General features: G+C 42.7%; 1 protein-coding gene across 3 annotated transcripts in view; it reads left to right on the forward strand.

Moving 5' to 3' along the window:
* Positions 1-20,780, forward strand: part of LOC103123160 (mannose-binding protein A-like) — a 38,643-nt gene that overhangs the window by 11,499 nt on the left and 6,364 nt on the right. For 2 of the 3 annotated variants that reach the window (XM_007533797.3, XM_060193857.1), the window contains exon 5: positions 3,687-4,145. The exons of the other annotated variant lie outside the window; for it this stretch is intronic. In XM_007533797.3, the coding sequence (XP_007533859.1) occupies positions 3,687-4,060 (374 nt within the window). In that variant the 3' untranslated portion in view covers positions 4,061-4,145. Of the gene's footprint in view, positions 1-3,686; positions 4,146-20,780 lie in introns of those variants that run through there. 3 annotated transcript variants of the gene reach the window in all.

Here is a 20,780-nt window from a genome sequence, read left to right on the forward strand (position 1 = left end):
TCCATCTTCCTACTCTGTGTCTTTTAATAGGTGAATTCAGGTCATTGACATTTATTGATATCGAAGATTGAAGATATTTTAATGCCATTCTTGTAGATTTTTAGAATGTTCTGATATATGGCATATTTATGGTGGTCTGGCTGTTTACAGGAGACTTTTCAGAACTTCTTTCAGGACAGGCTTAGGGATAGTTGATTCTTTCAACTGTTGCTTATCTGAGAAGGTTTTTATGCCTCCATCTAGTCTGAATGATAGTCTAGCAGGATATAGTATTCTTGGTTGAAAGCCTTTCTCATTGAGCACTCAATAGATATCTTGCCATTCTCTTCTGGCCTGTAATGTTTGTGTGGAGAAGTCTGTTGCTAATCTTATGGGTTTTCCTCTGTAGGTGACTCTGTTTTTCTCTTGCAGCCTTCAGGATCCTTTCTTTATCCTTATTCCTTTTCTCTAAGTATGATGTGTCTTGGTGTCTTTAAGTCTGGGTTAATTCTGTTGGGACCCTCTGGGCTTCTTGAACCTTTATGTCTTTGATGTCTAGACTAGAGAAGTTCTCAGCTATTATGTCCTAAAGGATTCTGTCTTTCCCTCCCTCTCTTTCTTCCTCTGGTAAGCCAATAATGCGTATATTATTCCTTTTGAAGTTTTCCCATAGGTCTCTGTTGTTGTTTTCAGTATCTCTTAATCTCTTTCTGAGATATGTTACTTCTTTTTTAGTTGTCTCCAATTTGTCCTAGATGCTAATCCTGTCTTCAGCTTCATTTATTCTATTCTCTCTCCCCCCTACTGTTTTCTGGAGTACATATATTTTGTTATCTTGTTCTGATACTGTTTTAGCTTGTTCAGCTAGTTGTGTTCTTAGCTCAGCTATTTCAGCTTTCAGCTCTCTAATAACCTTGAGATAATTAGTGTTTTCTTCCAGATTCTCATATGTTGTTTCTGCATTTCTGATTATAATTCTTTCAAGCTCTTTACTCACTCCTGTGACTATTTCCTTAACTAGTGTTTGGATGTTGACCCATTATTTTGTGTTTCTGTCTCTGGGAGGCTTTTACCTGGACTCTTGTCCTGGTTCATTTCTCCAATATTTCTTCTTGTTGGTTTAACCATTTTATATAGTATGTTATGAGGTCCTTCTATTGGTACTTTTCTAATTACTGATCACTCTTACCTGGATTGACTTATGTCTAAGTAAAGTAATTAAAGGTTCACAGTTGTGGAAATTGACAGTTGTTTCAATATTTTAATCCCTGAGTTGGAGCTCAGTGACTTAAAAGCCTCTTTTGTTCTTTTTCTTCCCTGTAGGCTATGGGAGCCTGAGGGCTTTTAAACTATAAGTAGGCTTCTTAGCTTAATCACTCACTCCTGACCAAGAGATAAAGCAGGGTGTGGCAGAGATAATCCAGTGGTTATGCAAAGAGACTCTCACAGCCCCATCCCTAGGCCACTGACATAGATTTTTCTCCTGAGTTTCCTGGTCAGTTTTCTGTCCCCTGGTGTCAGCACAGGGCCTCCCTGCTGCTGCTCCAGCTTCTGAGGGCAGTAGCAATGAAGACTCATAGTTGCATTTGGTGAGTCTTAGGGGAGTCCTCTCCTCCCTTCAACTGTCTTTTTGGTGGTGAAACAGACTGGAGGTGGTGTCTCAACTGGTAAACTGCTAGACTGTTACCAGCCACTTAATCTCTCCCTAGGTTCTTCTCTGTCCATGAGCCACATGTGTTTGCACTCACCAGTGATTTGATGTGTTCCTGAAGTCATTCTAATCCTGTCTTGTTGCAGTCCCATGTGGTCTTCTTTGGTATTCCTAGTTGACCCAGGAGAGGAGAGGAGAGGAGAGGAGAGGAGAGGAGAGGAGAGGAGAAGAGAGAAACACAGCTGCTGCTGCTCCATATCCCCAAAAATTATAACTCTTTTTTAAAAAAATATTTTCATTTATTATTATTGGATATCCAGACAGAAATTGAGAGAGGGAGACAGAGAAACACCTGCAGCCCTGCTTCACCACTCATGATGCTTGCCCCCTGCAGGTGGGTACCAGGGGCTTGACCCTGGGTCCTTGTGCACTGTAATGTGTGTACTTAACCAGGTGCACTACTGCCTGGCCCCCTAACTCCTTTTTCTTCCTCTTGCCCCAAAAATACATTTTCTTTAATTCTATGTATTTGATATATAAAATAAATCAGCCTGTGTTGTCTCTAACCATCATCTTAGGAATGTTCTTGAGCACAGATATTGATAATTTGGATGTCAGGAGAGAAGGATGCGAGATGGCTCACCAGGTAGACATTACCTTAGTTTTTGCTATAATCAAGAGCTTGGGTTCTGTCTCCCTGACACAGTATGGGTACACCTGCACAAGGAAGCCACATGAGTGCTTGTCATCAACGTTCAGGGTGCCAGTATGCCTGGCTAGCTTCATGGGTGGGAGACAGAGACCTTGGACACACGGCTGAGCAGAGAAGCTGTATTTCTTTATTCACTAGCGAACGGTTCAAAAACTAATGTAATCTAATCACCACACAGTTCTGTCCTGCATCTTTCTCCTCCAGAGGCAGCGGCAGGAACTCCGCAAGTACGTAAGACAGGGGGCGGGGAGAAGGAAGAAGCACGAAAAGGCAAAGACTAAACCACAATCTCCCGGAGGCAAGGGGAGTGAGACCAAACCAATGTAACAGAAAAGACCATGTAAATAGACCACAATGTCAAGCAATGTAACAGAAGCAGAACTAGATCCCAGAAGCAGAACTAGAAGCATACCAACAAGTGCTGGAACAGTGTGTCTCTTTATACCTATCTGTCTTCCTCCTATTTAAATCTTTCTTCATATAATTCCCTCTGCTCCACCAGGAGTGGAGGAATCATACAGGCACAGAGATACCAGTGGTAACATTGGTAGCAAAATGGTGATAATAGTAAACAATCATTTGGTTTAGGAAGTCATTTGGGGTTCAGGGAGCTATGTTAGTTCCCTGTTAAGTTTCTTCAGTTCTCTTTCCTAGGTGAGGTTTTCCCCATGGAATGCCATGAATAATTAGTGTTCAACTGATTCTTCCTAACAGAAAGAAAAACACTAAGCAGAACTTGAACTGGGTTTGGCGTATTGCATCAAAGTAAAAGCTCTGGGGTGGGGCAAGTGTTCAGGTTCTGGAACATGATGGCAGAGGAGTACCTAGGTGAGTGTTGAATTGTTATGTGGAAAACTGAGAAATGTTACACATGTACCAACTACTGTGTTTTATTATCAACTGTAAACCTGTAAGCCCCCCCATAAAGAAAAAATATATATTACAAAAAAGAAATTTACAAAAACGAGGGCCAAGTGGTGGTGCACCAGGTTAAGTGCACATGGCCCAAGGACTGGTACAAGGATCTCAGTTCAAGTCCCTGCTCCCCACCTGCAGAGGGGAAGCTTCACAAGTGGTGAAGCATGTTTGCAGTTATCTATCTTTCTCTTCCCTTCTCTGTCTTCCCCTCCTCTCCCAATTTTTCTTTGTCCTATCCAACAACAACAGTAGCAACAACAGTAATAGCAGCAGCAACAACAATGGAAAAAGGTGACCACCAGGAGCAGTGGATTCATAGTCCAGGCACTGAGCCCCAGCGATAACCCTGGAGGAAAAATAAATAAAATTTAAAAATAAAAATAAACTGATTCTTCTTGGCTCCTCACCCATCCTTTGTAATTCCAGTGCTCACCTTCTCCTTGGGGAAAAAGTCTGGAAAGAAGCTCTATGTCACCAATGGGGAACGGCTGCCTTTCTCCAGAGTGAAGGCTCTGTGTGCTGAGTTACAGGCCATCGTGGCCACCCCTAGGAATGCCCAGGAGAACACAGCCATCCAGAGCCTGGCCCAGGACACTGCCTTCCTGGGCATCACGGATGAGGTGACCGAAGGCCAGTTTATGTATGTAACAGGGGGGAGGCTGACCTACAACAACTGGAAAAAGAATGAACCCAATGACCATGAATCTGGAGAGGACTGTGTGACCATCCAAAAAGAAGGGTTCTGGAATGACGTCTCCTGCTCTTCTTCCTACCAGGCTATCTGTGAATTGCCTGCCTAATGAGACCTCTTCTCCAAACTCCTTTCTGGATTCTTGAGAAACTCTTGGCTGCTCTGAAAGAGAATTCAATGCCTGTTTGCCAGTGCCTTTTGTTGAGTCCTTTCTTTCATGGAAATGGGAGGAAGGAGAAGAATACAGGTTTGATGGTGGAATGAGGAAGTGAGAAGAGGTTGGCAGGGAGGTAGGAAGGTTTCTAGTCCAGTCTGCAACAAGGACACACTCTGTCCTGCTTAAATGCTCAGCATTAGGCCAGGCAGTCACTGAAAGAACCAGGACAAACCCTCATCCTCTGACAGTGAGGATGATGCAGCCCACGGAGGGGCCAACAGAGAGCCACATCCATGTCAGGGCAGGCAGGCTCCCAATTTCTCTCTGTCTCTATCCAGTAATCAATAAATAAAAGTAAAAAATAAATCAATAAAATCACAGGTGAGTTTCTTCAGCAAGACTATATCAGTGCAGTGGGTTGGGTTGGGTTGGGACATACTGAAGGACTTGCCTGATGGGGCTGACAGAACTGATGTCCCTGGTACCTATCCAACAAGCCTAGATAGTACAAGTTCTCTCTGAGCACCACACTTATGGACAATGAGAAAAGGATTAGTGTGTGTGTGTGTGTGTGTGTGTGTGTGTGTGTGTGTGTGTGTGTATGTGTGTTACAGCAGAACAATTCATTATTTTTCTTTTCTTTATTTTTTCAACTCCAGGGTTGTTTCTGGGGCTTGGTGCCAGCACTATGAATCCACTGTTCCTGGCAGCCATTTTTTCCATTTTTTATTGGGTAGGACAGAAATAAATTGAGAGAGTCTGCATATCAATTACACAGCCTATATATTAAAAAGATTCAGTTTGTGTTTTGAAAAACTTCAAGACATACAATTAATTTTCCCCCTCTCATATTAATTAACTAGTGATTTATATGACTACATTTTACTAGGAGTGTACATAAACACCCTTCCCACCACCAAAAGACTGTGACCCATCCCTCCCACCCACTCCCACCCCCCACTGTCCCAGGAAGCTGCATGTCTACCCCTCACCACAGGGTTTTTACTTTGGTGCCCTACTTACAGTTTGGTCAGGTCCTGCTTTTAGTTTCCCTTTCAGATCTTCTTACTCAACTTCTGTTGATGAGCGGGATCATCCCATACTCATCTTTATCTCTCTCAAAAGCCTAGACCAAGTAGATCAGAAGCAACCAATAGCACACCTATATACAAGATACTGGGTACTGTACAGCAAACCCAAACAAAAGGACTTTTCAAAGTTAACCCAATTACCAATTAATGTGATGATAACATTAACTATCGGTTGTCTTTTTGAACCCTAAGACAGCAAGAACCTCACATCTCCACTATAGAGCCTCTACTTCCCCCAGTCCTGGAACCCTTGGATAGGGCCCACTTTCCTGTATGCCTCTCCCAATCCATATCAAATAATACTGCATCTGCCGATCACAACCTAACCAAAGCAACGATTGCCACCTCAACATGCTTCACTTCAGACTGTGTCCAGAGACTTCACATGTGGAATGACAACCCTTCAGCTTCATTACTCGGATGAGACCTTTCCTTTCATAGTATACTCTAATTCCATCTCAGGTGGTTCACTTTCTAACAAAGTCCCAAAACCTAGATATACACCAGTTTCTGTGAAAGCATATGTTCACACGTATCCGTAAACTACTGCAAAATATATACCTAAAAGCAGAAGTACACTAGAGTTTGCAGTGAGTACCCCCCCAACACTTCCTCTCCACTATTCCAAGCTTTGGGTCCATGATTGCTCAACAATTTGTTTGGTTTCATATGTTAACTCTCTTTCCAGTCACCAGGTTCCAGATGTCATTAGGATGCCGGCCAGGCTTCCCTAGACTGAAGACCCCACCAATGTGTCCTGGAGCTCCGCTTCCCCAGAGACACACCCTAATAGGGAAAGAGAGAGGCAGACTGGGAGTATGGACCGACCAGTCAACGCCCATGTTCAGCGGGGAAGCAATTACAGAAGCCAGACCTTCTACCTTCTGCAACCCACAATGACCCTGGGTCCATGCTCCCAGAGGGATAGAGAATGGGAAAGCTATCGGGGGAGGGGATGGGAAATGGAGATTGGGTGGTGGGAATTGTGTGGAGTTGTACCCCTCCTACCCTATGGTTTTGTTAATTAATCCTTTCTTAAAAAAGAAAAAAAAAAAGAAATTGAGAGAGGAGGAGAAGATAGAGAGGGAGAGGGGGATGGGAGAGAGAGAGAGAAGAAAGAAAGAAAGAAAGAAAGAAAGAAAGAAAGAAAGAAAGAAAGAAAGAGAGAGAGAGAAAGAAAGAGAGAGAGAAAGAAAGAGGGAGAGAGAGATACTTGAAGATCTGTTTGTGAAGCGTCCCTGCTGCTGTGGGCTTAACCAGGTGTGCCATCCCTTTCCAATTCAAATGCAGATTGCTTACCAAAGGGGCAGGAAACTTATCAACATTAGGAAGCACATTTGTTAACCACAGATTATGGGGCCAAGTGGTGTACCCAATAGAGCACACATACTACTTAGGCAAAGGCCCAGGTCAAACCCCTAGTCCCCACCTCTACAAGCTTCACAAGTGGTGAAACAGTGCTGCAAGTGTCTCTCTCCCTCTCAACTTCTTTCTGTCTGAACCCAAAATAAATAAGAAAATTTTAAAGACAAAAGTTATAGCAAAGAGGAAAAAAAAAAAAGACCAGGAAGCTTTTTTTAAAAAAAAAAAAATTTATCTATAAAAAGGAAACACTGGGCAGGGTAGATAGCACAATGGTTATACAAAGAGACTGTCATGCCTGAGGCTCCAAAGTACCAGGTTCAATCCCCTGCACCACTATAGCTGAGCAGTGCTCTGGTAAAAAAAAAAAAAAAAAAAAAAAAAAAAAAAACACTGACAAAAACCATAGAATAAGAGGGGTACAATTCCACACAATTCCTACCACCAGAACTCCGTATCCCATCCCCTCCCCTGATAGCTTTCCTGTTCTTTAATCCTCTGGGAGTATAGACCCAGGGTCATTATGAGATGCAGAAGGTGGAAGGTCTGGCTTCTGTAATTGCTTCCCTGCTGAACATGGGTGTTGACAGGTCGATCCATACTCCCAGCCTCTCTCTCTCTTTCCCTAGTGGGGCGGGGCTCTGGGAAAGCAGAGCTCCAGGACACATTGGTGGGATCGTCAGTCCAGGGAAGTCCAGTTGGTATCATGTTAGCATCTGGAACCTGGTGGCTGAAAAAAAAGAGTTAACATATAGTGCCAAACCAACTGTTGACTAATCATGAACCTAAATGATGGAATAGTTCAGATGAAGAATCAGGGGTTTCCATTTTATAAATAGTAGACCTCTTTTAGTTATATTCCAGAAGCTTTTAAGATCTGGAGAGATGGCAAAGCAGCCTTCCATGCCTGATGCCCCAAAGAGCCCCAGATTCAATTCCTAATATCTATGCCAGAAGTCAGCAGTTCTCTCTCTCTGTCTCTCTCTCTGTGTGTGTGTGTCTCTCTCTCTCCCTTTTTAGAAAGGAATTTTATTGGCAGACAACTTACACAGTAAAGCATATACTTTGACATACATGAGAACCTGGGTCCAACCATCACATGGGAGTAGCCCACTAAGGGGAAGTTTCACAGGTAGTGGGCAATGCCACTGTGTCTCTCTATACCCCTGACCATTTCTGTCTTTTGTCCTCTACCCACTGCCCCACCTCCAAAATAAAAAGCCTACCAGGAGTGGTGGAATTATGCAGGCATGTAGCCCCAGTGAAAACTTGGGGATAAGAGAGAAATGAGAGGTTCAAAGTCCAGCAGCCAGGGACTTGCATGCCTAGGGGCTCCTGGCTAGATCCAGCACTGATCTCTCCCTCTTCTCTCTCTTCTCTATCTCTCTCGCATATAAAATAATACTTTAAATAAAATCCTTTTTTAAAAATGGAATTAATGGCTGACAGGTGACAGTTAAATACAGTTTTGGGTCATGTGCAAAATTTCTATTTTCTGCAAAATACTCTCATCCCCAGTCTAGGTCCTCCTCCTCCTCCCCCTCCTCTTCCTCCTCCTCCTCATCTTCCTCCTCCTCTGTCATGCATCAAGACCTGAAAGCTCCCACCTCCTCTACCAGAGTCCTTTACTTTAGTGCAATACACCAAACCCAGTCCAAGCTCAGCTTGTGTTTCCCTTTCTGTTGTTATTGTTCAATTTATGTTCATAAGTGAGATCATCCCATATTCATCCTTCTCTTTCTTGGCCAATCTCACTTCACATGATTCCTTCAAGCTCCATCCAAGATGGGGTGAAGAAGGTGAATTTACCATTTTTAATATATAAGTAGTATTACATTATGTATATAGACCACAACTTTCTCAACCACTCATCTGCTGTTGGACACCTGAGTTGCTAAAATCTTTTTTTTAACTTACCCTTCTAGGGCAGGGGAGATAGCATAATGATTATGCAAAGATACTCTCATGCCTGAGGCTTCAAAATCACAGGTTCAATCCCCTTGTATCACCCACTATAAGCCAGAGCTGAGCAGTACTCTGGGGTGTGTGTGTGTGTGTGTGTGTGTGTGTGTGTGTGTGTGTGTGTGTATGGGCGTGTGGGGGGTGATTCTTCAATGTGTCTCTCTCCACCCCCATAAGTCAAAGAAACACAATAAAAGTCTGTAGGGAAAGCTCATATTCTCCCATTTCCCTTCCAAACTTCAGGAGACATAAGATGACTGGCATGTCTTGCATGTGAGACCCAGTGAGGTTGGGTACTCTGAAAAGAGACCTGTGAGGGAGACCTCAGGCAGCCTTGGGACTTCAAGAGTTGAGGTGGTTCTAAACAGCACCTTCAGCCTGTTTGTTCTGATGGGACATAAGTCTCTGTCTATGGTTTCCCAGAGTTGGTTTCGGGAACAGGGAGGAAACTGACAGTCATATCTGAAATGCTGTTTTCCTTTGCTCCCTCTTGCTCTGAGCCATGACCTTCATGATGGTTGTAAACTTGAAGATTGTATCTCAGAATTTTCCCAAAGAGGCAGCTGGAGTCCAGGGTCCATGGACTCTGGGTTCTGGTTCTGGGGGTCATGCCTGGGGGTGAGGGGGGTTACAAGGCTTGGGTCACTGTTAGACCTGAAGGATAGGCCACTCAGTGAGTGAGAACTGAAAGATTTGGAAGCAGCAGGCTATGGTTTGAGGTCAACACCTTAATGGACCCAATGGACACCCTGGGCCTCACCTATAAACTGTCCTGGAGGCCTGGGAGACAATATAATGGTTATGCAAAAAGACTGTGATGTTTGATGCCCTGAGGTCCTGGTTCATTCTACAGCACCACCATAAGCCAGAACTGAGCTGTGGTCTCAGTTTTTAGGGAAAAAAAAAAAAAAGAAAAAAAGAAAAATAGCTTAGGGGTGCGGTTGGTGGTGTGCCTGGTTAAGCACACATAGTACAAAGTTGAAGGACCTCAGTTCTTTCCCCTGTTCCTCCCCTGGAAGGGGGGGTCTCTTCAAAAGTGGAGAAACAAGTCTGCAGGTGTCTATCTTTATCTCTCCATCTCTATCTTCCCTTCCTCTCTCAATTTCTCTCTGCCCTGTCCAATAAAATGGAAAAAAATGGCCGCTAGGAGCAGTGGATTCATCACCGAGCCCCAGTGATAACCCTAGAGGCAAAAAAGAAAAGAAAAGATATGACCTATAAAGTCTTCTCCTTTTTAAGGCTGTATGAATTGATGTTACACAGCAATTCATGCTAGCATGGCCCATTTCATGAGCAAAACTACAGAATCTGACAACTGTTTGCTCTTACCACCTATTTCTCATTCCATAGAGATCTGTTGCATGTATGTTCAAATGGTGACTTCAAACACAAGTGATGTTTGTGGATCAGCCATCTTCTGTGGAGGGAGAGACACAGCCAATACCATTCCTGGGTTCAAATAAAAGCAACTTGTCAAAACTACCAGATGATTTCACTCATATGTGGAATCTAGAGAACTGAAACACATGAGCTTGTCAACACACACAAAGAAAACAAACAGTCTCTAAGATTCTGTGAGCACTGTGGTGCTTGTGTTGGGAGGTGGAACTTTGGTGGTGGAGGCAGTGTGCAGGCCTATCCTGTCATCTTAGAATCTTGTAAACCACCATTGAAAAATAGTTTGGAAATATTTTAAAAACTAACAAACTTGTAGTAGTTTTTAAATTTTGTTTATTATTTATTTATTATTGAATAGAGACAGAGAAATTGAGAAAGGATGGGGAAGAGATAGAGAGGAACAGAGACAGAGATACCTGCAGCCCTGCATCACTCATGAAGCCTTCCCCCTGCAGATGGGGACCAGGAGCTTGAGCTTGGTTCCATGTGCACTATAGTGTGTGCACTTAACAGGTGCACCACCACCTAGCCCCCAAAACAAAGAAACTTGTTAAGATTGGTGACATTTAAGGCTTGGCCTCTGGCTTGGGTTATAGACCCTGGGGTTGCAAGGTCCTGTTCTTGTAAGGAAACCTTTCTTGGGATTTCTGCCTTCTGTTCTTCTCACTTCTCACCATGCCCAGATCAGATGACAGGAGCTTATGGCACCCACTGAAGGCCTGGTACTCACATTTCTGGGATTTACTTCCTGCTCAGAAGCAAGCTGCCTTCCTTCTCTGTAGTTGGAGCACAGTCAGGCTTTGGGTCCACACCTTTAGTATACATTCATGGCTGAGAGCCTCTGACCTGTCAAGTTGTTTGCTCTGTATTGTGTAATTGATCAGTGCTTTGGAACCTGCCAGGAATTGGAAACTTTTTTTTTCTCATTAACTAGAAAAGACAGAATACTATCCTGGGTCATTGGCTACAGATACCAAGAAGTAAACTTTGCAAAATGATGTTGTCCTAGTGACCCTGAGTGACTGGTGAAGTACTGGGAAAGAAAAGGGGGTTCAAGGCCCATCACAGCTAATGAAATTGAAACAGTTATCAAAAATCTCCCCAAAAATAAAAGTCCTGGACCAGATGGTTTTACAAATGAATTCTACAAAACCTTCAAAGAAAAACTAATACCTCTACTTTTAAAAGTCTTCCAGAAGATTGAAGACACTGGAATACTCCCTGACAGCTTCTATGAAGCCAACATCACCCTGATACCAAAAGCAGACAGGGACACAACCAAAAAAGAAAACTACAGACCAATATCTCTGATGAACATAGATGCGAAAATATTGAACAAAATTCTAGCCAACCGGATACAGCAGTATATCAAAAAGATTGTTCATCATGACCAAGTGGGGTTTATCACAGGCATGCAAAGTTGGTTTAATATACGTAAATCAATCAATGTGATCCACCACATCAACAAAAGCAAGACCAAAAACCACATGGTCATATCAATAGATGCAGAGAAAGCCTTTGACAAAATACAACATCCCTTTATAATCAAAACACTACAAAAAATGGGGATAGATGGAAAATTCCTCAAGATAGTGGAGTCTATATATAGCAGACCTACAGCCAACATCATACTTAATGGTGAAAAACTGGAAGCATTTCCACCCAGATCAGGTACTAGACAGGGCTGCCCACTATCACCATTACTATTCAACATAGTGTTGGAAGTTCTTGCCATAGCAATCAGGCAGGAGCAAGGAATTAAAGGGATACAGATTGGAAGAGAAGAAGTCAAACTCTCCTTATTTGCAGATGACATGATAGTATACATGGAAAAACCTAAGGAATCCAGCAAGAAGCTTTTGGAAATCATCAGGCAATACAGTAAGGTGTCAGGCTACAAAATTAACATTCAAAAGTCAGTGGCATTCCTCTATGCAAACACTAAGTTAGAAGAAATTGAAATCCAGAAATCAATTCCTTTTACTATAGCAACAAAAACAATAAAATATCTAGGAGTAAACCTAACCAAAGAAGTGAAAGACTTGTATACTGAAAATTATGAGTCACTACTCAAAGAAATTGAAAAAGACACAAAGAAGTGCAAAGATATTTCATGTTCATGGGTTGGAAGAATTAACATCATCAAAATTAGTATATTACCCAGAGCCGTCTACAAATTTAATGCTATCCCCATCAAGATCCCAAGCACATTTTTTAGGAGAATAGAAAAAATGCTACAAATGTTTATCTGGAACCAGAAAAGACCTAGAATTGCCAAAACAATCTTGAGAAAAAAGAACAGAACCGGAGGCATCACACTCCCAGATCTCAAACTGTATTATAGGGCCATTGTCATCAAAACTGCTTGGTACTGGAACATGAACAGACACACTGACCAGTGGAATAGAATTGAGAGCCCAGAAATGTGGTGTTGGAAACAATGGGTTGAAACATGCAGAAGAATGAAACTGAATTACTGTATTTCACCAAATACAAAAGTAAATTCCAAGTGGATCAAGGACTTGGATGTTAGACCAGAAACTATCAGATACTTAGAGGAAAATATTGGCAGAACTCTTTTCCGCATACATTTTTTTTTTGATAGACCAACATAAGTAATATTTTATTACTAATTTTCTTATTTGTGAGGAAACAAAAACAATAAGGATATACTTTTCAGACTTATGCCTATTAATAAATAAAAATTATTCCAAAAATGAGTTTTTTTGTGAATAAGAGTTACATTGAACAGGAATTACATTTAGTCAACATTTGCAGGCAATATATAAACTGTCAGTAGAGACAACAAATAAATTACAAGAGCCTCTTACTCCAGAGATTGAATAGAAAATATTTAAGTGTATGAGTAAAACAACCTCTGTATATACAGTGTCAAAAGTAGTAAAATGTTTCAAAGAGTATAGCACCTCATAATACATTTTTTTAAAACCAATATAACTTTTCTTTTTTTTTTTAAATTTTTTATTTAAGAAAGGATTAGTGAACAAAAGCATAAGGTAGGAGGGGTACAACTCCACACAATTCCCACCACCCAATCCCCATAACCCACTCCCTCCCATGGTAGCTTTCCCATTCTCTATCCCTCTGGGAGCATGGACCCAGGGTCGTTGAGGGTTGCAGAAGGTAGAAGGTCTGGCTTCTGTAGTTGCTTCCCCGCTGAACATGGGCGTTGACTGGTCGGTCCATACCCCCAGTCTGCCTCTCTCTTTCCCTAGTAGGGTGTGTCTCTGGGGAAGCGGAGCTCCAGGACACATTGGTGGGGTCTTCAATCCAGGGAAGCCTAGCCAGCATCCTGGTGGCATCTGGAACCTGGTGATTGAAAAGAGAGTTAACATATGAAGCCAAACAATTTGTTGAGCAATCATGGATCCCAAGCTTGGAATAGTGGAGAGGAAGTGTTAGGGAGGTACTCACTGCAAACTCTAGTGTAATCCTGCTTTCAGGTATATATTTTGCAGTAGTTTATGGGTACGTGTGCACATAAGCTCTCTCTCACAGAAACTGGTGTATATCTAGGTTATGGGACTTTGTTAGAAAGTGAACTACCTGAGATGAAATTAGAGTGTACTATTAAAGGAAAGGTCTCACCCGAGTAATGAAGCTGAAGGGTTGTCATTCCACACGTGAAGTCTCTGGATACAGTCTGAGGTGAAGCATGTTGAGATGGCAATTGTTGCTTTGTTCCGCATACATTTTAAAGACCTCTTCAATGAAATGAATCCAATTACAAAGAAGACTAAGGCAAGTATAAACCTATGGGACTACATCAAATTAAAAATCTTCTTCACAGCAAAAGAAACCACTACCCAAACCAAGAGACCCCTCACAGAATGGGAGAAGATCTTTACATGTCATACATCAGATAAGAGTTTAATAACCAACATATATAAAGAGCTTGCCAGACTCAACAACAAGGCAACAAATAACCCCATCCAAAAATGGGGGGAGGACTTGGACAGAATATTCACCACAGAAGAGATCCAAAAGGCCAAGAAACACATGAAAAAATGCTCCAAGTCTCTGATTGTCAGAGAAATGCAAATAAAGACAACAATGAGATATCACTTCACTCCTGTGAGAATGTCATACATCAGAACAGGTAACAGCAGCAAATGCTGGAGAGGGTGTGGGGTCAAAGGAACCCTCCTGCACTGCTGGTGGGAATGTAAATTGATCCAACCTCTGTGGAGAACAGTCTGGAGAACGCTCAGAAGGCTAGAAATGGACCTACCCTATGACCCTGCAATCCCTCTCCTGGGGATATATCCTAAGGAACTCAACACATCCATCCAAAAAGATCTGTGTACACATATGTTCTTTTTTTAAATATTTTATTTATTTATTCCCTTTTGTTGCCCTTGTTGTTTTATTGTTGTAGTTATTATTGTTGTTGTCGTCGTTGTTGGATAGGACAGAGAGAAATGGAGAGAGGAGGGGAAGACAGAGAGGAGGAGAGAAAGATAGACACCTGCAGACCAGCTTCACCGCCTGTGAAGCGACTCCCCTGCAGGTGGGGAGCCGGGGTTCGAACCAGGATCCTTATGCCGGTCCTTGTACTTTGCGCCACCTGCGCTTAACCCACTGCGCTACAGCCCGACTCCCCACATATGTTCTTGGCAGCACAATTTGTAATAGCCAAAACCTGGAAGCAACCCAGGTGTCCAACAACAGATGAGTGGCTGAGCAAGTTGTGGTATATATACAATGGAATACTACTCAGCTGTAAAAAATGGTGACTTCACCGTTTTCAGCCGATCTTGGATGGACCTTGAAAAAATCATGTTGAGTGAAATAAGTCAGAAACAGAAGGATGAATATGGGATGATCTCACTCTCAGGCAGAAGTTGAAGAACAAGATCAGAAAAGAAAACACAAGTAAAACCTGAAATGGAATTGGCATATTGCACCCAAGTAAAAGACTCTGGGGTGGGTGGGTGGGGAGAATACAGGTCCATGAAGGACGATAAATGACATAGTGGGGGTTGTATTGTTAAATGGGAAACTGGGGAATATTATGCATGTACAAACTATTGTATTTACTGTTGAATGTAAAACATTAATTCCCCAATAAAGAAATAATTAAAAATAAAATAAAATAAAAAGGAAGTGAAGGCAAAAAAAAAAAATAAAAAAATAAAAGGGGTTCAGGTTCAGGGCTGAGGGTAGATAGCATAGTGGTTATGTTAACTTGCCTGAGGCTCTGAATTCCCAAATTCAGTCCCCCGTACAACCATCATCCAAAGTTGAACAGAGCTCTGGTAAAATAAAGAAATTAAATAAATAAATAAATAAATAAATAAATAAATAAATAAATAAATGTCTTGTGGAGGGTAGATAGCATAATGGTTCTGCAAAGAGAGCTATAGCCCCATGCTGCTCTTTGCTGGTTGTCTCTAAGTCAGAGCTTACAAATCATGAGGGGGTCCTGGAGGACCCACCCACTTCTTGTCTGCAACTTCAGAAGCTTATGCTGCTTTCCACCAGTCCCTTTTGCCATAATTGCTACCCCCATGCTGGACTGTTTCTCCTATTGCCCCTGCCCTGCAAGCTCAGATCCAGATTCATACTCTAACACTGGGTTCTAGACAGGGCACACCACCAGCAGGCCCAGTCCTAGGGGGCCCTCTGCATATGACCTGTCTGTTTCACATTCTAACCTTCACTGAGAGCTATTCAGGGCAGAGCCCAGCCTCTTCCTTATCCGCTTGCCTCAGAACTCTATGCCTAGGACAATTTCCGAGGCCCCTTGGGAGACAGGACTGCCCAGTGCTCTTCCTGGGCCCTACAGAACCTGGGTTTGTGGGTTTTTCCTGGAGGTGCAGGAAGGGAGAGGAGACCTTTGTGAAATTTCTGGGTACCTCTCTGAAAGCCCGTCAGAATCTAGCCCCAGTCTCCACCCCTTCCAGGCAGCAGCAGGAAGATGTCAGGTGTTTTTGGAGAATTCCGTCAAGTATTTACTTGTCACTTTTGTGGTGACCCCACATCCTCTCAAAAGCACAGAGGAGTTCAGGCTGAGGCCCTGAAGGATACTTGAGAGACTTTCCTGGACCAGGAAGGCAGCAGCCATCAGAGGGGCCAGCACACCCAAGGCTCAAGATGGTGGGTCTCCTGTAGACCCCAAGCCAAGAGGAAGTTGCCCCTGCCCACCCAAGCTGTCAGTCTGTCCTGGGGCCTCCTGGAATTCAGATGATGGAGACAGAAGCATGTGCAAGGGTGCTTTTACTTGCTTCACTGATGAAGTTGGGTGGGAGGGGGGCCCACAAGGTCCTGCAGAACAGAGCTCACTTGAGCTGAGAATGGCAAACACTAGTGTACAAGCTGCCTATCCCACCCCACCATGTCAGAAGCGCAAGTGATTAGTTAACCTCCTCCTTCCTACTCAACCAGGAGGAGCCCCTGGGGACACTCTGGCCCTGAAGCTATTAATAAGGGATACAATATAATGCCTGCAGAGGTCACATGTTGCAATTGTCAAGTCCAACTTCCTGTTGGCCTAAGAACCTGTGGCCTTGTCAACCACAAAAGCACAAAGAGATGCCAAGCACAGAGGTGCACAGGGGCCCTTTCCCCTGTGAGAGGGTCCTCTGGAGAGCTCACCTTATATTGCTATTATTTTCACTTAGAGTTCTTTAAGTATATTACATACTTTGTCCTTCATTTTTTTTCTTTTTAAATTTTGATTAAAAGATTGAACTAAGTGTCTGGGGAGCAGACAGAGCACATGTTTTACATGCATGAGACCTCTCTTGGTCTTTCTCTTTATTTTAATTTTTATTTTATTTTTATTTTTCAGAGCACTGCTGAGCTCTGGTTTATGGTGGTATGGGGGACTGAGCCTGGGACACTGGAGATTCAGGCATGAAAGTCTCTTTGCATAACCATTATACTATCTATCCCTACCCATTGGTCTTTCTCTGTCACACATGCATAAAATAAATAGTAAAATAATAATCATGAATGAACACAGTTAAATGACACTCATGTTCTGCTTTTACATTTTTTTTTACTTACAGTAAAAACAGAACTTCCTCTGAGTTCTGGATACTTGCTGCAGTGTTAACTTCTTTAATCATGACTCAAAGTGTGAATATTTTCATATTTCAATGTTGTTTTCTCTTTTGCAAATCTCTTGGGATCCTTACCTCATTTTTGTTTGTTTGTTTTCTATTCATGTGTTCATCTCCTTTTTGATAACTTATCTGTTACAAATTTGGCAACTAAGTCACCACTTTCATTTTATATGTATTTTACCTTTTTGATAGGAAAGGGTTTTTGTTTGCTTGTTTGTTTGTTTTGTTTGGATTCCTTGTGGAATGGAGGCCTTATTCATGGGTGATTTTTCTGTTCTGACTCATGTTTTCAGAAAGACAGCACCATCAGACCCTTCCTTCCCCAACAAGCATTCACCTCTATGACCATCACTTTCTGTGGCAAGTACTCAAATATGATGCCAAGACTCAATTCTGGGCCTTGCATGACAAGGCATACTCTCTCCTCATAATCATTTTGCTATCTTCCCAACCTTTTTAGTTTCTGTATGTATTTTTTACATTTATGATCTTTATTTATTTATTTATTGGATAGAGACAGCCAGAAATTGAGAAGAGAGGGCAATATAGAAAGGGAGAGAAACAGAGAGACACCTGCAACACTGTTTCCCCACTTGCAAAGCTTTCCCCTTGCAGGTGGGGACTGGGGACTTGAACCCAAGCCCATGAGTATTGTAACACGTGTGCTCAACCAGTTGCACCACAGCCCAGTTCCCTATACGTGTTTTTTTTAAGTAATTTTTTCAGGTGTCATAGGATGTTGATTTTTTTTTCTCATACATGTTTTGGGATCCTTTCATTGTCTCAATCACTCTTCCAGGATTGAATCTTTGGAGTACTCACATCCCTCTCTTTTCTTTCCAGCTCTGCACAGCCAAGAATCAGGTATCGAAGACTTGTTCAAAACTCCCCACTGGTTTGACGCTCTCCTTGCTCTCATCCAGCATGTGTTTCTCCTGAAGTTGCCATCTGCCCTCTGGGCTTCCCCCTCCCCTTGGACACACACACACACACACACCACCACCACCACCACCACCACCACTACCACTTCTACCTGCGTTGAGGTCCTAGGGGAATCTATCACTGTTCTACATGACTCTAAGTGAGGTCACAGGGCTACTTCCTCAGCTCAGAGAGTCTGAAAACATCTCAAAACCACTTGACTCAGCCCCACAAAAGCACTTTGGAACAGGAATGAAGAATTTTCCTTCACAAATCTTTCATGTATTTATTCCATTCATTTTGTCTACTCTCTGAATTCAGGGCTGGGTGGTGTCTCATCTGGTAGAGCTTACAGATTATCATGCTTGAGGACCCAAGTTCATATCCCCAGCCCCCAACTGCAGGAGGAAGTTTTACAAGTGGTGGAACAGTGTTCCAAGTCTCTCTCTGTGTATCTCTCCTCTTTCCCTCTCTACTTCTATCTCTCAACCTCTGTTAGAAAGAAAGACTTTGGGAGAACTGTGGTGGATATCCTTGGGGTACCAGGAACACAGAACTTTGGTAGTGAGTTTGGTGTGGAAGTATACTCTAGTAATCTTAAAATCTTATAAATCATCATTAAACCACTAATTAAAAAAATTAATGGGAGCAGTAGGGTAGTCGTAATGACAAAGTAGGCTGATTAAGTAAAATAAGACCAAGTCTGTTAATATTTAAAATGTACCTGGAAAGGATGGGCTAGACTTGTTTCAGGAATGACGCTCAAATATTATTCCAAGTCTAAGTGGACACAGGTGAGCCCTGGGACAATGTGCCCCACGTATCTTAGGGTAAGAGGGCATTTTAGACATGCACACTGATCCTTATCTGCTACCACCCAGAAGAGACACCTGTCCCAGGGTAATGCTGTCTTCAGGAAACCTCTTGTGGAAACATCACTGGGAACCATATCATCTACCAGAAACACCTGCTCTTAGTCCTATGGAAGCCTGGTGGTTACAATCATCAGACTAAAGAGTTGGAAGAAGCAACTGCTCTCTGAGCAGCATGGTAGATACACAAAGACCTGGTTCTCCTCTAGTCTCCTGGCTAAGCAGTCTGATAGGTCACTTGCTACTTGCTGACACTTCTAAGGCCCACTACTGGAGGAGAATTCTACTGTTCATCTCCAAGACGAGGAGCACGCAAGGCCATCACATCCATGAGAACTGCTGCTTCCATCTGTTTTTAGTTAAGAGACAAAGAGCGACAGCAAGAAAGACACCACAGCACTGAAGTTTTCTTTTTTTAATATTTTATTTATTTTTATTACTTAATGGATAGGGACAGAGAAACTGAGATGGAGCAAGAAGATAAAGAGAGGGGTTGGGTAGTGGTTTGAGCCCCCAGTCCCCACCTGCAGGGGGAAAGCTTCATGAGTGGTGAAGCAGGGCTGCAGGTGTCTCTCTGTCTCTCTCGCTGTCTACCTTCTCCTCCCCTCTCGATTTCTGACTATCTCTATCCAACAAATAAAGATAATTTAAAAATATTTGAAAAAAGAGGGAGAAAGCGACAGAGGGAGACACACAGAGAGAGGCTCTGCAGCCCTGTTTTATCACTCATGAAACATTCTTCCTGCAGATAGGGACCAGGGGCTTGAACCTGTGCATTGTAACATGTGCACTCAACCTGGTGTATCACCACCCAATTGCTGAAGTGGGGGGTCCAGGTTTAAACTTGGGTTGTGCCCATGACAAAGCAGCACACTCTCCAAGTGAGCTATTTCACCAGCACTAAATAAATGCTTGACATACCTGGTTTCTTTGCTCTAGAGTGAAAAACAGAGGTGACTTGAAAAGGGCAAGGATACCATTCCACATCCAGAAAGCAAGTAGGATTAAGAATTCCATTAGGACCTGAGCTACTTCACTGTCTGTCTTTGCCTTTTAGATCCAGGGGTTTCAGAACAATGATAGAATTCTTGAAAAGCAAGCAAGGGGGGCTCTCCACTGGCTGTTCAGTGAGTTGTGGGCTGACTTAGTAACTAGAGCCTTGAGAACCAAGACACTGGGTGAGGGTGTCAACAGAATGGTTATGCAAAAGGCTGTCATGCCTAAGGCTCTGAGAAGTAACAGACTTGGCAAAATAGTATTAAACTGAAATGAGGGAAGGTCCTTGGGGAATTGTTTTGCAAGGAATAATTAATATGCTATCTATCATGGAATGTGTGAAACAGAAGGAACAACATCATAGACTTCTTCCCTTCCACCCTCTTTCTTTCTTGCCTTGGCTCTTTAAGGCAAAGAGGAAAGTTGTTGCAAGTTTGATTTTAGGAAGAAAATTTTCAGAGATATATCATGGTCCAGGAAGCAGAAAGATCTGATGGCCTTGGTTCTATTTGCCCTGAAACAGATCTCCCAGTTTCTAAGACACATACACACGCACACGCACACACACATCTCTGTAAAAACTCCCTGAAACAACTGCCTCTCTCTGCACATTGGCTTTTGATGCAAACAGTGGTGTGGCAGCTTCCAGTGGCACCAGGAAGAGAGCCTGGTGTTTGACCTCCCCTCAGTCCTTCTTAAGCTAACTCGCCCCCTTCCAGTTCTTGGAACAATACTTGTCTCTGGCTAAATTAGATGCAGTTGTCCTTGCTTCTATGAAAAGACCTTTTGAATCTCCCTCATAAGTGTGTCCAGGTGTGGCCTCTTGCCCGTGGGTTGTTTGCTCCTGATTGTGTAACTGACTTTACATTTCAGGAGCTGCCGGGAATTGAGTCTTTTTTTTTTTTTTTTTGGTCAGAAACAGGAGAAAAGTCTCAGCAGGCAGCTGTTGAGAAGTTTCCAGATGATTTGCCCTTGAAAT

The sequence above is a fragment of the Erinaceus europaeus genome, chromosome 1 (genome assembly GCF_950295315.1).
Source record: "Erinaceus europaeus chromosome 1, mEriEur2.1, whole genome shotgun sequence".
Lineage (NCBI taxonomy): Eukaryota > Metazoa > Chordata > Mammalia > Eulipotyphla > Erinaceidae > Erinaceus > Erinaceus europaeus.